Source organism: Melopsittacus undulatus, chromosome 3 (genome assembly GCF_012275295.1).
Source record: "Melopsittacus undulatus isolate bMelUnd1 chromosome 3, bMelUnd1.mat.Z, whole genome shotgun sequence".
NCBI lineage: Eukaryota > Metazoa > Chordata > Aves > Psittaciformes > Psittaculidae > Melopsittacus > Melopsittacus undulatus.
This window is the reverse complement of record NC_047529.1, coordinates 59613556-59633310: the sequence shown is the minus strand read 5'-3', so window position 1 is coordinate 59633310 and position 19755 is coordinate 59613556. Positions and strand designations below refer to the sequence as shown.

Below are 19755 nucleotides of genomic sequence, written 5' to 3'. Positions count from 1 at the left end.
GGGGATGTGTGCATGCCCTTAATTAATTACTTATGTGCAGCTGTCTTCTGGACCATTTTCAGATGCTCTGTGGATTCTGGAAAACAGCCATTGAATTGCATGACCCACTATCAGCTTTACCATCAGCCACGACCAGCACATGAAGGAGCCAGCAGTGGCCCTATGAATTAATAGGGACATGCAGAACTGCAATGGAGATAGGGAAGAGAGGATTTCCATAGGCAAGGGATGGTTGTGCAGGGAATTCATAGCACACTGATCCTTTGCTGATGTTGAGCTTTGTCCTCTTTGTGATGAAGTTGGTCAATACTAAAAGAAGGTTTCCACTTCCACAACCCCAGAGACACCTGTCATGGACAGCTCTCACACCTCCCTGCTCTTGCTGAGCCATGTTTCAGACAATGAGCAGTCTGTCTCAGGGCAGCAGTTTTGGCTCAAGAGGCAGAGCCCCTTCTCCCCTTTCCTCCTGCCTTCTGCACTGCTGCCTGCCCAGTCTCCCTTCCCAAGCCTGTCCCCCTCCCCAGGCACCCAACCTCCCCATTGTCCCTGAGTCCTTTCCCTCTTCATTCCCTACATTCAGGTTATCACTTAATTTTCTGATACTGCCTTGACATTTATGGTCTGTTCCTGCTTTTCCAGCCCTTTGGTTTAAAGGCTTTATCCAAGCCATTGTTCTTTGAAGATAACAATAAAAATTGAAAAAACTGTTTGGTTCTCAGCTCACAATAGCACAAATCACAGGAGAAAGGGCACTGAAGGCAACAGGGAGACAAACAGAAGAACCAGATTCACAGCTTCAAACTGCTCATTTTCCCTTGTTCATACTTCTATCTCCACATATCCATCAAGATGGCATAGGAAATCAATGTTTATTTGCTGTGTTCTGTTTCTACATTGTAAAGGTAAGACTCTTTCTTCTGCTGAATGACACACACCTTTACCTGTTGTCAGGGCAGGTACTGAAATACTTCGATGGGTTTACAAGGATAATTGGGACTATATAACTGCACAAGACTTCTGATAAATAATAACAAAGTTCTGAGACTTGCTGGTTAAGGCTAAATCCTGCTTACTTTAGTTGTGAGTATGACCCCTTTGATGAAGCTGAGCAGAAAGGTAATGGCACTACTTGTACAAGAAAACTAACCAAGGTTTCTTGACAAACAAGTTGTCCACTACAAGAAAGTTAATCTGTAATCAGAGAGGAGGACCATGCTGCTCTCAGGCCATGTTTCTGAAACACAGCTGGAAAAGTTAGTGACTTTCTGACTTTGCTTTGTAATGTCATGTTCATTATTGATAAATACATGAAGTGCTTAATGACCAGACATCTTCCTGAGACCTACGCAGCAATACATTTATTAATGCCAGAAATGTTTGTATTCTGGCTATGCCTCAGAGATGTCTTCCAAAACTCTTAAGCTTTTTTTCCTTTTTTTTTTAAATTTTCCTTTTCCTGTCTTCTTCTTCCTTTTTCATCTTTATTTGTTTGTTTTCCTTTTCTTCTTTTCTTTTTGTTTTTCTTTCTCTTTTTCTTTCTTTTTCTGTTCTTTTTTCCTTTCTTTTTCTCTTTCCTTTTATTTCTTCTTATTCTCTTTCTTCTTCCTCCTTTTATTTTCTTTTTCCCTTTTCCTTCCGTTTTTTTCTTTTCTTTTTGTGTATTTTTTTAACACCCTCTCCTTTTTTTTCCCCTTTTCTTCCCTTTTCTCCCCCTCTCTCCATCCCCCCCCGAGGCCAGTTTCTTACTCTCAAGAAAAACATGTTCTTTTGCAGGAGAATGTTTAACATCTCTCAAGACATGGGAAAACACACCTCCTAGACCCGCCAAGAAGAGGACGCCGCTCTTTCCCCGCGCCAACCCCTCCAAGGCCCACGGCAGGGAGAGCCCTGGTGAGGATGGCGAGCGACTGGTCTGGGGGGGTCTTCCCATCCCTCCCCATCGCAGGGATGCAGATGCCGGCAGGGCGGGGTGAGACACACCGAGGGCCCTTTCCAGCCCTCCTGCCCCTCGGTGGGACTATGCGCGGGAGTACTGCTGCCCTCTCCTGGGGGGATGCGGGCAGGCCCTGCCTGTCTGCCTGCCTGCCTGCCTGCCTGCCCTCCCTGCCCTCCTGCCTGCCCTATTGGCTGCCTGCCCTTCTGCCTATCTGCCGCCGCCCATCCCCAGGGTAGTGCAGTGCGGGGCAGACGGGCCCTATGGCCCCCAGCTAGGCAGCTTCAGGCTTTCAAATGGGGTGGCCTTGCCCGATGAGGTCCTCAAGCCAGGAAGAGCTGTGCGGGAGGGTATTGCCTGGCTTTGGCCAAAACCAGAGCCAGGCCTGCTCAGGGATTGGGCAGTAGGGCTCGGGTAAAGTCCAGCACCCAAAGCAGGGCACTCACCCTGATCAGTCTGCAAGTTCAGGCAATCTGGCACATTTTTGACCATGCTGTCATTCTCTGTGTCATAATCATTACATTATTTTCATTAGTTTTCATTCATTACTTTGAAAGCCATTTCTTCACAGCTGAGTTATTCAGTCCACTCAGAGAAGTCAGATGCTCTCTGCTGGTCGCTCTTTGCCTGCCCGATGGCATCTTTATCATCATCACCTTTGCTGATGTGTTTTCACCTGACAGCACAAATCCATCCTGGACACTTCCATGGTGTGATGTTTACTGCAGGACTGGCACAAGGTAACACCAGGAGGGCCAGGTGACATTGAGGTGGGTACAGCTGGGTGCACAGGAAGCCACTTCAAGCAGCGCTGAACTCCTGGCAGCTGACACAACTGTCATGCCACCACCAGCCAGTGCGGCCTCCTGTCACCAGTGTCACGTGTGCAATACTCAACCAGCTGCAGAAGTGCCTGAGGCCTTTCCTGCTCAGATCCATTATTCCCAAGGCACTGCGGCCTGGAGTTGGGGAGGTCGGCTCTGCCTCTCCAATGTATATCTGACTAGAGCACTAAGAAACCCTAACTCAGGAAAAAGTTTTAGTCAGATGGAACAGGCATGTGGGCAAGGTCCTTTGAAACAGGAGGGTTATTAGACAACCTGGCACTTCCATCCCTGGAAGTACTTAAGGCCAGCTTGGACAGGGCTTTGAGCAACCTGGTCTAGTGGAAGGCATCCCTGCCCATAGCAGGGGGGTTGGAACAAGATGACCTTTAAGGTTCCTTCCAACCCAAACCAGTCTATGATTCTGTGATTCTACAATACAGCCCATGGAGAAGGGGTTACCTGCTGCTGTACTCACTCCTATTTTCTTTTGGTGGCTGTGGTTTTATTCAGAAATGGCCATGGGAAGGTTTGGGGCCAAGTACCAACAAAGGCATCCAGCGTGAGGTAAAACATTGGAAATATTATGTCTGCAGAAAGATGTTTTGTTCCTCCCTCATAAATTCTTTCTTTGGTTTGGGACTTTTTTCTAATTGCTGCTGTATTTTCAGCGTATTTTAAAGTCACTTCGCATACAACAGATACTTTTGAATCCCCTTTTCATAGAATCATACAATGGTTTGGGTTGGAAGGGACCTTAAAAGCTCATCCAGTTCCAACCCTCTGCCATGGGCAGGGACACCTTCCCCTAGACCAGGTTACTCCTGGTCCTCATCCAACCTGTCCTTAAACACTGCTAGGGATGGGGCAGCCTGTTCCAGTGTCTCACCACCCTCACAGTGAAGAATTTCTTCCTTCTATCTAACCTAAATCTACTGTCTTTCAGTTTAAAGCCATTACGCCTTGAGAGAGCGGAGCAGAGGGGCAGGATCACCTCCCGCGACCTGCTGGCCACACTAGTTTTGATGCAGCGCGGGACACGGTTGGGGTCCTACGCTTGAAGCGCACGCTGCTGGGTGATGCTGACCTTGTTCCAGTCACCCCCCCGCACAGAGCACAGCGAGACCCCGGTACCCCCGCACCAGCACCGGCACACGCCGCTGCAGCCCCGCCCCTTTCCCCGCCCCTCCCCGCCGCAGCAAATGAGCCGCGGCGAAGGCGGCAGGGGTAGGCTGCTTCTCGGGGCGGCACTTCCGGTTCCTCGGCGCGGCCGCTATGGCGCCGCTGCGCTGGCTGGTGCTGCTGCCCGCCCTGGCGCTCGCCCTCGGCCCCGCTGCCGCCGAGGGGTCGCGCCGGCTCCCGGCGCTGGAGGCGCTGGGCGAGGCGGAGGAGCTGGCGGAGGAGCTGTGGGGCGCGGGGCTGCCCGGAGACCTGCCCGAGCTGGAGCCCGAGTGCCGCCAGCTCCTCGCCGACTTCGCGGAGGGCAGCGCGGCTCTGACGGGCTGCCTGGGCCGCAACGCCCGCCCGGTGCGGCTGTGCCAGGCCTGCCACCGCCACTACCGGCAGCTCCTCGTACAGTACGGCAACATCGCCCGTGCCGTTGGGGTGCGTCCAGGGGGCCGGGCGGGCGGGTGAGGGGTCTGCCAGGCCGCTACGGGCTGGAGGGAGGCAGTGTGCGGCTCTTCCCGCTGCACTGGGGCCGGGCTGGAGGCCTGGACAGCCTCTCTGGGGCTTCCAGGCAGGTAAGTCCCGTGCCAGTGTGTGCTGCTGGGCCCTACGGAAATGGCTGTGAGTCCTCGGCAAGGCAGGCAGGAGGGCCCCATGCCGAGACATCGCTGCTTCGATGCCCCTGCGGCCTGTTGAAGGGTATCTCTCTTGGCTCCGCGCCCTGGCTGCTTGCTGGGGTGAGGAGGGGTGGCGTGTGTCAGGCCTGGCCTGGTGCGGCTGGTAGTGTGACCGTTGACATGCCGAGAGCAGGGCACCCGTGTTCTGAGTAAGCGGATCTCCAGCCTGCAATGCTTAATTCCCAGTCTGTGAGCTCCCACAGGTGTGTAAGGCAGTTTAGCAGGGGCTGGGGGTGTTTGGGAAGCACTGCTGTCAGTGACAGCAGCCTTCTGCTGCCTGGCATTGTAGTGTAGTCTGAGCTGCCAGCCCGTGGCATGGTCTGGAGCAAGTTGCTCCACCTGCAGAAAAAAAGCTGTGCAAGTGGAAAAACTTGAGTTGTTCTTGCTGATGTGGCAGTGGCTAAAGCAGCACTCTGGCTCACTGATTGTATATAGCACCAATGAGGAACACTGCCAGAGCTCAGTTGCCTGGCACTTCTTGGAAAATTTATGGTCCTGAAGCTGTGGCCAGTGATGCACATCATCTGTGCAGAGCTGTGTCACAGTGGGTTTTGCCTCCAAAGCTGATGGGAGTGTGTGGCAGCAAACTAGGAAGTCCTGTGTGCTGGCTGGAGTCTGTGGATCCCACCAGTGGGAAACCTTGGTTGAAGCCGGGTCTTGTTTACATTCGTCAGACTCCTGATCATCAGACCAAAGAACCTTTGTTCATTCTGTGATGATGGCTAGAAGGAGGTGCCAGGGTAAGAGGACAAGCAGAGAGCAAGTTTATAGTCCCCTGGATTATGCTTCCAGTCTTGGGATTTCTGAATCTGTATTTAGAATCGCTGCGGACAAGAATAATTTGTTGCCCTTTAAATTCAAGTAAACTCTGGAGCTGCAGTGTCCTCCTGCAGGCCATTTTGTAGTTCAGTCACCTGGCATGTGAAGAAGTGTCATTCCAGTTTTCATGTGTTGTCTGCTCATTTCCCTACACCACCCTAGTGCTTGTACTGGGAAAGCACACGGATGTTCATTTGATAATTGTGCTCTCCAGGGCAAACATCTTGCCAGTGCTCTCTTCTTTTAGTTTGTAAACCTGTAGTTGTTTTATTTGTTTCTAATACGGAAGCTGCTTCATATTGGTGACTAAGTAATGGCAAAGTGAGAAACTGAGTATGTAATTTCCTTGGGTATTTTCAGCGTGATGTTTTGGCTAGGATTAGGTTGCCAAACATATCCCAGTACTTGCAGTACTTACGAACTCATTAGAGCTGCTGTGCTTGAGTAGTGGCAGCCTGGGAGGACTGGTCCCCTGTGTCGTCTGAAAGGCACATCTGTATTAAAGTGTATTTGGCTTTCCTTCTGTGTGTGGTTTAAGTAACCAAGTAAATAAAGGGAGTGAGCTCTTGCAGCCTCAGTCCACTGTCACAAGTTATCGGATATCTGATGGTTTTATCTTTGCCATCCTACAGTGGATATAGTGCAGCATGAAAGTAGCAGCCAAGTTAAGTTTTGGACATCCCTGAAATGTAGAATCCTCCTCAGTCAGCTAATTAAAGAAATAAATTACCCACATGTATTTAAGTCATGATACAGGCCTACTTGCTTCAGTTTTGGATTTAAAGTGCTTTTTCCCCACTCATGAGTCCATCTGATGAGGAAGTTTCACAATTAAGGGTCTTTACCAAGCAACTGGAGAGTTCTTCTACATACACACAAACATGCAAGAAAGTTGTTTGAGTTGGTAGAAATGAAAGCGGGTGAATGTCAGAGTTACCAGATGTGGCGATAGTCTAGTTCTGCAGCTGAGTCTCAAGGGAAACTTCCTATTTAAAAATAAACCTGTTTTAACAAAGGGAGGCAGAAACTAGATGTCAAAGCTCTGTAAACAGGAACCTCTCTCCCATTAAAGAGATTATTTTCTTCTGTGTCCCCCATTACTTATCAAAGAGGCTTTTGACAGCTTTGGCAATTTTGAGAAGTGCTTAAGTCAATTTAGCAGCCAGAAACAAGGAGCTAGAGCACAGGAGTCAGCTGACTGGAGGTCATGGCTTTGTATCCGTGATTTGAAGGAGAAAATAACTCTTTGAGGGAGAAAAACATTGTTGTGAATTCTGATAGGAATACTTTCTGTTTGTTCTGTAACTGCTTTTATAATCACTCTGCATTGTTTTATGAGCTTGGTCCAGAGAATAAGTCGCTGCAAGAGTTGTGCCAGTGCCTGCTTTGAAGATGGGGCTGGGGGTTGTTGGGTGGCAGATTAAGACAGATGAGCTGGTACCTGTTTTCTTGGGAGGACAAGAGCCCAGCCTGGCCGCAGGCTGGGGGGTGCCACCACAGAACACTGTGCTTCTGGTATTGCTGCACTGGGAGGAAGCTTGCTGCTGATACAGCACAGTGGTACTGGGGTTTCACAGGTTGTTTTCTGCTGTTTGGATTTGTTTTATTTTGAGACCAGTCTGTTGGTTCAGCTCCTTCAAATGTTCCTGCAGTCCAGTAAGAACACCACCACCCTCCTCTCTGACTGCACATGCCTTGGGTGGGCTTCTGAGGCAGCAACCCAGAAGTGGATGGGTTTGAGCTACCTGGCAGAGGAGGACCTGCCTCTGTGCTGGTCTTTTCTTTTTTTGACTGACATGTATACAGTCTTAGTAGATCTTCAGAGACCATATGCAGTGAGCTGTGCTGCTCATAATATGAATTGGAAGGTCAAGAAACTTTTATTGTTCCATCAGTTGCTCTGCCTTGTCTAGAAATGTGTTTTTTTTTTTAGCTGTGCTTGCCTATAATACATTTTGGAATTTTCTCTTTGTATTGCTAACACCTGACTGCTTTCTCTGTTGTTTCTTTTTTCTTCCAGAATTCTTCTGAGAGCCACAATTGTGCCAAAAGCATCTTGACCTCAGACAGGCTGCAAATAATTGTGACCCTTTCTGACTTCTTCAATGAAACCTGGGAGGCAGCCAACTGTGCAAGTACGTGACTCCTATAGCTTTCATGCTACTGTTATGACTTAGTTCCTGAAATTTGTGCTGATCAAAATTACACGTGCTTGTTTAAGTACAGTCAGTAGGTAACACAAAAATTCTGAACTAAAGCCACTCAAAAGAAGGGTACAAGAGCTTTTTATTCATTAAAGGATACTACCAAAATCCAAGGGTACTGGCCTGTCAGAAAACTTAGTTGTTACATTAAAATTTATTTTAGACTACTCTTTCAAAAATTAGTCTTGCTCATTTTCTTTGTGACCTTCAGACCTTACCAGAGACTTTCCTTGTCTTCATTGCAGATTATTCTCCATCTTCCCATTTTTTAAAAAGACTTGTATAAGAAACTTTTATTTATTAGTCAAGTCAGTAACTTTGGTATGCTTATGTGTGTTGAACAGCACCTGGCTCCACAGCTGTGCTTTTGATTTCGTTTTATGGGTGGAGTGTGTCCAAGTCTATCCCTATATCTCCCTGTGCCCATGCTGATGGTGCTGTGTCATGCTTACAGCTAAATTGTGGCTTTTTTGCCATTCCCCTGGTGTGGGAAGTGGGACCTTATGCTAGTAGGTCTGTTGTAAAACAAGGGAATAGCACTATGGAGTTGAGTGTAAAAGCTGCTGTGTTTGCTGCAAATTCCTTTGAGAGCCCAGAAAGGTTTTTCCTTTGTGAAGGCTGGAAAGGCAGTACAAGAGCAGCATTGTGGGCTGTGCTGTCCTGCCTTGCTTAATCTGTGACCTGTGCACTGCCTGCCTGGTGTCCAGCAGAATGCTTGCCCTCAGTAGTGATGGCGCTTCCTTCTTTCAGGAGAATTTTCTAGGATGTTGGCTTGCTCTTGCTGAACACTGAAATTCCCAAACTGCTGTTGGTTTCAAGGGTCTGACTGGTTAGAACACCTGAAGTGGGGTGGGGTGGGATGGATGGAAGCAGTAACATAGTAGGGTTGAGCCAGTGGCTGGGAGGAAAGCCTTAGAGGTTCCCTCAAAACTGGTGAAATGGTCAGCTCTTAAACAACAGTAACCTACACTCTGGTTTCTACTACTGTGTTCATGGTCTAGCTGTTTCCTGATGCTCTCTGTTTCATCTTCACTACTGGTGCTTCTGCTTTCACAAGATGGCTGTTACTGTTGCTGGGCAAAGCCAGATTTGCAGGCTAGAAAATAAAAGTAATGTCTTGTTTTATCTTCAAGTCCAAAGATAATTCCGATCCCCTCTTCAGAAAGCTCTTGATGATAGTCTTCATCTTTCACTTAATCAAGGACAATTAATTCTGAAATATGCTCTCGATGAAGAGTTAGGTCAGCGGGTCTGAGACATCAGTGGCAGGCAGATAAGAAAACCACAGTGTTGACTAGAGCTCTTTTTCTTTTTGCAGGAGTGGAGTATCTGAGGCTTGTTGGCTATGAAATGTTAGAAATTAGAATATCCTGATGTTTTTCTTTCTCTTTGACAGATTGTTTAAAGAACAACAGTGAGGGATTATCAAATTCTACTGTAGAATTCCTGGATTTATTCAATAAATCTCTGACATGTTTTGAACATAACCTTCAGGTAATTTATGCTGTGTACTTCAGAGAAGCACTGAATCCTCTAATTGCTAGCAAAATCTTACTTATGCTGAATAAACTGCAGATACAGATTAGGCAAATAAATTGCTGGTGAGTTGAGAATTTTAGGCAGATAAAGCAATGATCTGTTAAACACAGTTATCTATAGATTGAAAGCATCAAATTGATTGTAATTGATATTCACCTTGACTTAATTTTATATGTAATTGCAATGCTACTTCACATCAGAATTTCTGAATTCACAATAGTTGATAATTACATAGTAAAATAGATAGATTACATAGATAATTACATAGCAAGTCTGCATGCTGCGAGTCTCTTTTCCTTTATCTTTGTGGAATTGTTGTCTTCTACCTTAATAAAATCTTTAAATAACCTTTTGATAATATGGACTAGTTCAGAAAGACCAGATACCTCAAATCATTGTAACGATTCTTTTGACTAGTAAAATTATGGGTAGTTAAAGTTTGTCCATATTGCAGAGGCAGTATAACTTAGTGAAATAAATGTAGTAATTGTCCTTAAAGAAAATCACCTAAATAGCCTAAGAAACTGTGCATATTCAATTTTAAATAGAAACTAGCCAAATTCCAGAGTTGTTCAGTAGTAAAAATGGGAAATGATGTGTATAGGCTGATCTCTGAGGAAACTGTTGGGGTTTTTTAATCATTAATGATTTCTAGGAAATAAGTCTTTTGACTTTGGTCAGGAGCAATGTGGACTGGCCTGCCATTCATTTCAAGTGTCTGAACTGGAACTTAACCCAGTGGTTGGTTGGTAGCTGGTACAACCATCACTGAGTTGCAATATCTGTCCCTGTCAATATAGCTCAGCAGTTGCAGCCTACCAGTGGTCAGGTATGGGCAAATAAAACCAAAAGACAGTGAAGGAACACAATAGCTCAGGCTTCAGAATAGCAAGCAATTACTAGTAAGTTATTTTGTCTTCCTGAGAACCAGTATTATAAAAATAAGTGTTTAAAAAAACCCACCTCACTGCTAGTTCAAAGAACAGTTTGAGATGCAGATCTTGCAGGAAATGGAGCTCGTCCCTACTGAATTAGGGTTGGTCCCTTTTCCTCCTGCTTTCTCATGTGAGTTTTCCATCTGGACCTCTACTCAATCTAGGATGCTAGAAATCAGGATTTTGGTTCAAACTCGAGTCTAGTTTTTAAGTGATGGCTTTTAATTTTTTTTTTTTAATTTTTTTAAATAATGTGTTAAAACAGCATTTATACAGAATTTTATAATTCTAGGGACAAACCATCCACCTGTCACCAAATAACTACACAGAAGTATGTAAAAACTGCAATGAGACCTACAAGATGTTGAATGACCTGTATAACAACTTGCAAAAGATGAACAGGCAAGGTGGTGAGTCTGGACACTCCGCACACTTGTGTATCGATGTGGAAGATGCAGTAAGTATTTCTTAACACTCGACAGGGAGACCTTGTTGTGGAGTTTTTCATTAATCCAAGTCATCTGTGCTTGTTTTACTAGGGATTGCCTTTTCCCTTTAGGCTTGGCAGCAGTGCCTTTGACAGTCTCATGTCCTGTGGGGTAAAGTTAGCTTGTGGGGCTATCTTGGTTTTGTCCTCAGTCGGTGTGGCAGGAGTGTAACTGAAGCTTCTGGTCACCCAAGTGCGTTCCCGTTTGAATAGCTGCAGTTCCATGTCTTGTTACTATGAAGGGAATGGATTTAAAGAAAAATAATCCCTTTATCTTCTGTGAAGCTTTACTGCTATTGTTCTGGCTAGTGTAATAATTGATTCCTTATTACAGCAGCTGTTTCTAGGGGTCCTTGGCATTGGCGACATGTTTGGAAACAGCTTTGTTATATTGTGGGGTTTTAAGTGGTTTGGGCAAAAGGAGTGCTGTTGAAAGCATGGGATTAGCCCTGTCCCTGAAGTCTGTTAGTGAGTTCTCTGGGAAATGGGCATGTGTGATGTCTGTAGTGTTTCTGAGTACAGTCTGGTTTTGAAGCTTGTAAAAGTTCTGATGTGAAATTTTGGCTCATTTTAATTGTCTGTTTCTACATTTCCAGGGATTTGCTTGCTTTTGGGGGGAGGTCTGTTAAAGTGTTGTTTTCTGAGATAGTATTTGAAAACTTGAATGTCTTGAGACCTGAATGTTTGCCATGCTGCACAGCAGAAGTGCATGTGCTTGCTTTCATGGCTTGCTTATGTTTTTCCTTTTAGATGAATATCACTCGGAAGCTTTGGAGTAGGACTTTCAACTGTTCTGTTCCCTGCAGTGATACAGTCCCAGTGATTGCAGTTTCATCCTTTATTCTCTTTCTACCTATTGTTTTTTATCTTAGTAGCTTCCTTCACTCAAAGCAGAAGAAGCGGATACTCATTTTGCGTAAGTGATGGTGCTGGCATTTCACTGTGAGAGCTGGGTGGTGCCAGGGACTCGCTTGGCTCTTGTGGGAGTGGGGGCCCAGCCAGATCTGCCTGCAGCTGTGCTGACGGCGCTAATAGCAACTATTAGTCTGCTGCTGTCCCCTGAAGAAGGGTAGTAAAGAGCTATAGCCATATCTTTTCATTAAAGTTTCTGGACGTGAACAGAAAGCTGTTTGCAAGTCTGTGTCGGATAAATAGAGGGAGTGGAGAGACTAGTTTTGTGGAATTCTTTGTGTTTAATTTTCATATAATTTTTCCCTTTCTAGCCAAGCGCATCCAGTCAAATGCCAGTCTTGTGAATATCCAAGAAAAATACAGCTGAGCTGCAAAACAAAACCTGAGAACTGCTGCTGGTATACAGTGGGTACAATTGTGTTGGAATGAGGCCGGCACAAAAGAGGAGTTAATTATGGTTTAGTGTAATGATACAGAGCAACACAAGTTAAACAAAATGCTGTCTGACTTCTAAGCGAGCATATTAACAAACATGACAAGGCAGGGCTGTGTGACACTGTATGGACTCTGGTTTTGAAAAATCTGTGGATTTTTTCCTTTCAGTCTCGAGTTGAAGCTGGTGTTTTTCTGTTTCTAGGCTTTTGTACTGCTCATCAATAGAATAGCTACACTTCTCTTGCATAGTCTTTTTTCATATTTATCTTATTTGCTTCCCAGAAACCTAAGATTCAGGACCTTTTTGAGGTGATTTTTTGTAGACAGACAACACTTGAAATAATATTTGATGTGTCCATTTGAAACATTAGGTTTAATTCTCCGTAATACTCTTGGCAGTCTTGGGATGGACAGGAAACCTTTAAAAACATTCCCATCTTTCCTGTACTGCTCTCAAGTCATGCTGCTGGTATTAGTTAAAAAAAGGCAAAAAGGCATGAAATACGCAGAGAAAGTGATAAGATAGAATGTCCAAAACCAGCAACAAAAGCAACAGAACTGCCAGTGCTAGACTAGAATAGTAATCATCAATGACTACAGTATTTGGTTATCTCTGAAACAGACGGCATATTTAGTCATTTGCACACTTCAATCACTAAAATCATTGCTTTTCATGTTATGTTTTCAGAGGCCTATTTTAGATGTCTCTTTGGGTAACCAAAAGCTTCACTCCTTGTCTGTTTGTGTCATTTCCTTTCCTTTTTAATTATAAAGAGATTTTTTTGGTTTGTTTCTTTTGTTTATGTAGAGAAGTAAGGTAAAGTCAAGTCACTGGAGATGCTGAATTTCTTGGTCTAGAGCTTGCTATGGCTTAATACTGAGGTGTGTTTACAGGAGCTTTGTAGGGGGAAAAGCTTCTTTACCTGGGGAAAAGGTTCCTTTTCTAGATAAATATGTATTAAATGGTAATGAACCAGGGGGTTCTCTAACTTAAAAACTGTCCTGAAGGACAATGAAGGTACTGTGTTGGGAATTGAATTTTCCAGGAATAGTTCTTACAAGAAAACAAGGCCTGTGAAATAGATGAATGTAAACAAATTCAAGCTTGCAGGATTCCAAAGCTGATGGAGGAATGGGCAATAAGCACTGGGTAGTGCTGCTGACAGGTTGTGGGTGCAGCAGTATCAATGGTTCAGGCTGGTTATTATAGCACTGATTTGGGAGAGTGGCAGGCTTGAAATGATTTATAGCTGTAGTTGAGGTTAATGAATGCCAGAGTCTTTGCTGCCTTTTTAAAATGGTTCTCTAAACTTGAGATAAAAATTAATGGCTATTACAGCCAAAAGATTAGATTTCTCTTGGAATCTGCGTGTCTGATATCTGTCAAAACCACTATGGAATGGTCTTACGTATTTGACTTGCTTTGGAGCCTACAATATTAAATTTTATCTTTGCACTAAGGCTCAAATAAATGTGTAACAGTGTAACAAAACACTCCTAAAGCTCTTCAAATCAGTGGTTTTCTTGTCCTTATTTTTTGTGTTTTTACAGAGTTAGGACATACTGACAGCTCTTAAGTCAAGTTGACAGTATGTTTAATATTGAGAAAAAAATACTGTGTTCGTGCTTGGTCCCACCCACGATTGCCTTTTTGTGTTTTATCAGTCAGAAGTGTTTATCTCCCTCTGTTGAACATGTGAATTACTAGGTCAGCAGTCAGTTTGTTCTAGGCAGTTTACAACAATAACACAAAACTGTGTTTCTTGTGGTTATTATGTAAAGTTACCTTCTTGCAGCTGGGAGAGGCACGCTGCCTTTGGAAAAAAAGGTTTATTTTTTATATCTATTATTCTTAAACTTCAACTTTCTGGGACTTATTCAGCTGCCTGCTTTAATAGCATTACATTGATTTGGGACATCATATGATTGAGAACTGGTCAAAGGAATCTTTCATTCGTGCACTTAAAGCCAGTTTGTATGTGCAGCATTTCAGAATGACTGCTTTTATACTGTAAGCAGTGGCTTTTTGAGCACATTCATGTTAAGTAGGTCTGAAAGTCATTACTTTTGGATATGGTGGTTAAGCACTTTAAAAAAAAAAAGAAAAGAAAAAATTAAAAAAGTCAGCTTTTCTTGCTGGCTGCAGAGCTGAACGGAAATACTTGTGTGGCTTTGGTTGGTCTTTATTTTAAAGCAACAGTAAAGTTTACACTTGGGATTTTTAATATTACGTCTACTATCTTCTCTTTTCTTTGGGTTTTTTTTTTCTTCAAACTTTTGTACTACTGGCTTTCTTTACACAGTGTTATATTAGTAGGATATTTCATAAATAAATTGCTTGAATTCTCTTTGTACACTCTTTCCTAAAGAAATGTGGAAGAACACAGACTGTGTTGAAGGAGAGTTAGAGTTCTTTTTGCTGCTAGTCTTTCATCTTGGTTTATTTTTTGCCTTTTTGGTATTATATGTACTAAATAGGATGGACTTTGAGATCCTGGTTTGTATCTTTTTGTGCAAATAAAGATTTCTTACTGTGGGGTAGCACTTTGATTCATATTTATACTTACTAGGAATCCTCTAAACATGGAAAGTCAGCTCTAATAAAGATTGTCAATAAACTATGAACAGTGTGGTTGCTTAATTGCTTCATTTCTAGTAGTTTTATACTCCTGCTGTTCTCAGTCTGTGTTCAGAAGCACTTGCTTATTATTCCTCATTATGCCATTTGCAGGAAAACTGCATCAGAAAGATGTTTTCAGAGCAGTGCTGTGCTGAATTGTGGAACAAATGAACTGCAACTGCTGAGAAAGGCTGGAGTTTCAGCTCAGTCACAGCTTACTGAAGTACATTGAAAGGCTTCTGGTAGTTGCAAGAGTTTCTTGGATGCATGTGTGTGAGTAAGGCTAGTGGAGATAACTTGCTGTCTTTGTGGGCAGGATTTTGGTTGACTGCATTGTCAGCTTCATCAGGCATAGTGTATGATTGCTGTTGAGCTGAAAGATTTCCTTAAAAATGGCAGTGCAGTGCCTCACTATGGAGAGAGCTGGGTGTCTCACCTGATGGTAGCAGCCTTGTACACTAGTGGTAGGATGTGCGTATCTCAAAACTTAAATCTCAGTGCATCATTTGCAAGGGACTTCCAGGAAGGTTGGGAAGTTGTAATGGCAGTGTGTGAGGTGTGACTTAATCAGGAAAAGTAGGAATGGTTCTGGGTGCCTGTATGCCTGGGAGAGGGACGTGAAAGGGAGTAAGCACAAGAGAAGGGCAAGGGGGATTTACCCAATGAGTGGAGCAAAGGCTCAGAGAATAACTGAGGGTGGAAATGTGTTTTTTTAAGCACACTTGAACAGTGTGTTTTAGAGAAGGAGGCAGCTGTTGTAGTTCATGGTTGAAAGATGCTGAGAAAAGAGGGTAAAAATGGGGCCTTAATTGCGGCTGGGCTGGAAAGGGGGAAAACTGGCTCATTGGTGGAGGTGAGGTTGGGGATTTGTAGCAGGTAGATGGAGCAGCTGAGCCCAGGTACCCCACTGGTCTGTGATGGGGCATATGGGTGGGCTGCCTGTGCAGATTGGGAATAGGAACAAGTAGTATGATGGCAACAGGGACTAGCTTCTGAGTTACTTAAAAGCAACTACTTTCTTCTGGGAGGATACCAGAGTTGTGTAATGCTGTTGAAATGGATGGTTTTGAAGTAATCCTGGTTCAAAGGCTCTCTACAAAGCTCCTGTTATATTTCAAGCTGAGGTCTCCTGTTCAGCACTAAACAGGGGACTTTTTCTCTAAAACAAACAAAACCCAGTTCTTCTGGGTCTTCAAGCCAAAACCCTTGGCTGGTTTTGGCTGGGTTTTTTTTTTGTTTGTTTGGGTTTCCCCCCCCATCTTTATGAATGTCTGCTGCAATCACAAGATGGCTTCAGTATTGTAGTATTTTGTTTCTGATGCTTACTGTCCAGCTAATTGAGTACCATCAAATCTTCTTGCATTTCTGCTAATTTATAGATGAGTTTTCATGTGCTGAATATGGAGTTTCTCTGGAATGATGAGCTCTGTGATTAGCAAAGTCACTGCACTCCTAATCAGAGCATGGGTAACTTACAATATTTGTTCATATTTTATTGTGAATTTTCCCTCTTGCACCGGTGTGAGCATTTTCAGCCTTATCTTTGTGTTTGTGCAGAATGCACCTTTTGTATTTTTGCCAGTGAAAAAAGTTACACATTGGAAGAGTGGAGCCTATATGTGCTGAAACTTCTGTGAAGTGTTGCTTCTCCCAGCACTGTGATCAGTGTCTGCTGCTACTTGCTGGAGTCAGCCAGGGTGATGCATGTGGAACTAGTACTCTTGTGTTGTGCTGAGAGTCGAAAGGCAGTGTCTAGCTTGGAGATCATGATCTAAGGCATCATCCCCTGTGAGGATCAGGGCTTGTGAACATAAGGCTGGTCCTGCCTGTCTATAGAGGGCCTCATCCACTTGGTCTTCCTGGTTGCCTGTCCTCACTATGTCACCTGTCCCTGCCCTCCTTTTAATCCTGACCCTTATGCTTTTGCTTGGCTCCTCATCCATCCCCAGGCAGAGCTCTATGCATTCCAGCTGGTCGTTGACACAGAGGGTAACATCCAGTCTCTGTGTCCCCTGCCTGTCCTTTCTGAGGACCCTGTATCCTTTGATATACATGGACACAGACAAATTGCTGATGCTGAGAGGAGGCCATTTGGCATTGGGGAGTGCTTTGCTCTTTCACCTAAGCCTTAACAGTGTTTATTTCCCTCCTGCCAGCCCTACTTCAAGTCCCTGCTCAATCAGGGTTGTCTCCAAAACTGAATCAAGTTGTTCCTGCTCATTTCTGAGCTGTGTTAAGGATAGTGCTAAGGAACTGGCAGTGTGGGGAAGTAATATGGCAATACTCTGTGGCATAGCTTTGGAAGGAGCCTGCTGCTTGAAGTGTAAGCTAGGTTTAGGCTTTTTCCCTTCTGTACAGTATCTTTGCAAATGGGACTGGGCAGGGATAGGGCTGACTGAGTGACAGGATGGCAGGGATGATGTTGCAGTGTTTTGCAATGTTGGAGATGCAAAGTTCCATCAAGTAAACCACTAATTAGTTTTTAAAAGTAACCGGAATTGTGATGGACACAAGTTAAATGAACTCTGAAATCTTCCCTTACTCCCATCTGAGGTGAAAATACTTGAAAGCTCTTTCAAATATTTAATAAAAGAGGGATACTGGCTCATAGCTTGGTTGAAGTTTTAACTTCTAATACCAGAAGTTCCCCTCTGGTGCCAGCACAGTAAGTATCATGGATTGCTGCAATTAAACCAGTGCCTTAAGTTATTCATAATACTCTTTCTGGGCAGCATTCCCACCTGCTTAATCTGTGCTGTACAAGGGTTTATTAGAACTGACTGTTGAAAAACGCCAAGCTAAATCAGACACTAGAAGGAAATAAATAAAAAATCAATATGATGCCCTTAAAGTGGTTTAATATGTCTTTCCTCTTCAATAATCCTACACGTTACTGATTTATTTGCTGTAATGAACATGCCATTCAACTGAAACAAGATTAGCTGCTTAAACCGCAGCATTAACCACGGAGCAACTTTAATGCTGCTTTATGTTTCATTGTAATGCTCAGCACTTACAGTGGTGTCTCTTTCTCTGCTCTGCAATAAAGAGTTTGCGTGAGGATCACAGAGGGTTCTGGAGTGGTGTTTTGTTAAAGCAGTAAATTTGGGTCGGGATTGCAATGCGGCACCTCCTTCATCCAAACCTCAGTGGTACGAAGTTGGTGAGTAGGATTAATGCATGGAGTTCTATTCCCTGCAGGATTTTACTGGGGTTAACCATGAAGTAAATGGCTTATGTCAAGCTGATCTAGGCTAAGACAGAGAGAACAGCCACTGACAATCAGGATATTCTTTTGGATTTCATTCAGAATTTTTATTCCAAGCATTTCAAACAGTAGCAATTTACTGTGCTGCAGGCAAACCAGACTGGAGCAGGCACCTTGGTTTTGCAAGGAAGAATCCTAAAACAGATGTGGTAAAGTCTGAAGATTTTTGAAGGAGTCTATAGAAGAGGGCAGGGAAATATGAGTGGTACAGGTATTTTATACCTGTCCAGTATAAATGTACAATATAATGTACAATGGGGAGTCTGTTCTATTATATAATATCAGCCAGGTCTGAGAAGATTAAGCTCTCCAGCTTCCAGGTAAAACTGTGTGTTCTCTCCCTACTACAGAGGCAAGCCTCAACTGGGAGTCCGTAAAGTCCATGGGCCTGCGTTACTGTTTTGTTCTTTCCTGCTGTCATGAGAAGACTGCTTTAGACAACTGCCTTCCCTTATTGTCGATGAAGAAGCAAGTTGTATTTGTTAGGGCATCCGGATATTCTCCATAGTTCTAAAAATTGTAGTGAATTTTCTGTTTGCAGCACGAAGCCTGTGGTGATTTGCCAGTACGTGTTTCAGAAGCTTTTTGGGAATTTGAAATCAAACTTAGATGATTAAAACCAGAGAAATGAGTTTTAAAGTATTGCAGAAGTGTGTGGAGTTGAGAGCAATTACTCAAACAAGTAGAAATGATTAAAAACCTGTCAGAAGTATTGTGCTTGCATGGTGTTGGATGAAGTTTTCAAATGGAGGTTGTGGTTCTGACTCTGGAAAGCACACGTTTCCTCTGGGGAATGCTTCTTTTCTCCATGTGATCAGAACAGAGGATTGAAAGAGAACTGGCAAAGGGAGAGTCAAGGGATTGAAGGCAGCTGCTTCTGGAAGGGGAAGTGCACTCTGGGTATGTGTTAGGAAGAGTAGCCTTACTTTGTGTTGCTCCATTGAAAAAAGCAAATAGCCTGAAGATGCTTTCAGCACATCTGCCTGAAGGCAGAGTGCTGGGATGCAAAGAGAGGGTTGATGAGCATCAGCAAGGTATTAGTTTGGCACTGATATGACATTTAATGGAAAAACAGACTCTCAAGTTGAACAGGATGGAGTGCCCTGAGAGGAGCATGTGTGCTGTGAGGGGAAAACAATGTCCTAAGCAGCTGGTTTGAAGTTGGTCGGGGAACCAATAGAAACAGTCATGTTATTTGTATGGAACATGCATGCGGTGTGGGCTTCTTCTCAATTATCAGGAGCTTCCTCAGCAGCTCAGCTCACGTCTGAGCGAAGCCTGCATCCAACCCCAGGGCTCTGGTTGCTCTGCATTACAGCAGGCTGTGTTCCTAGTGCAGAATATCCCTTTTTGTCTGTTGCACAGATAAGTAGCATATAAGGAGCTGCCATTACTGCAGCCACTCACTTGAGTTGCTTTAGGTCTGCTCCCACCACCGTATTTTATTTACAGATCAAGTGGTTTGTGTGATTTCTGAAATCACATCAACAGCAGCACTTGGACTGGCCTGTTTGATGCCCAAGCAAGCATCACGAGAAGGGATAGTGAAAAAGAAAGAATGAGGGAGCTGCAGCAAAACTTAGCAAGAGAAAGCACAATTGACTAGTCCTGGGAAAGCCTCTGCCTTGGCTTGTATAACGGGGGCTTATACAACACGTAACCCAATCTGACCCTGACCCTGCCAGTGCTCAGGGACTATATTTTTACTAAGATTAAGCTTTTCTTTCTTTTCCTGGAACTATTTCCTTGGCTTTCAGCTTGCCTGTTGGCTGGCATGGCCACAGCAGCCTCGCCTCTTTATTTCTATGATATTCAACTGGCTGCACTCTGCTTCCCCCACAGCCATATCTCACCAGGCAAGGCCACTGGCAGGAGGTTCACCACCCATGAGAAATGGTGTCTGTTCTCTGCTGGTAATAGTGCTGTTGGGGAAGG

General features: G+C 44.2%; 1 protein-coding gene across 1 annotated transcript; it reads left to right on the top strand.

Moving 5' to 3' along the window:
• Positions 1 to 4025: 4025 nt before the first annotated feature.
• Positions 4026 to 14557, top strand: OSTM1 (osteoclastogenesis associated transmembrane protein 1). Its single transcript, XM_005154780.3, has 6 exons — positions 4026 to 4362; positions 7441 to 7555; positions 9021 to 9118; positions 10391 to 10555; positions 11336 to 11501; positions 11809 to 14557. The coding sequence occupies exons 1-6, from the start codon at positions 4033 to 4035 to the stop codon at positions 11862 to 11864; spliced, it is 930 nt and encodes a 309-aa protein (XP_005154837.2). The 5' UTR covers positions 4026 to 4032; the 3' UTR covers positions 11865 to 14557.
• Positions 14558 to 19755: the final 5198 nt, after the last annotated feature.

Bases quoted from the DNA above. Each gene is read 5' to 3' on its own strand.
- OSTM1 (XM_005154780.3), top strand. From the start codon at position 4,033: ATGGCGCCGCTGCGCTGGCTGGTGCTGCTGCCCGCCCTGGCGCTCGCC. The intron at 7,556-9,020 runs GTACGTGACTCC...TCTCTTTGACAG, and splicing joins GGAGGCAGCCAACTGTGCAA to ATTGTTTAAAGAACAACAGT. The intron at 11,502-11,808 runs GTAAGTGATGGT...TTCCCTTTCTAG, and splicing joins GAAGCGGATACTCATTTTGC to CCAAGCGCATCCAGTCAAAT.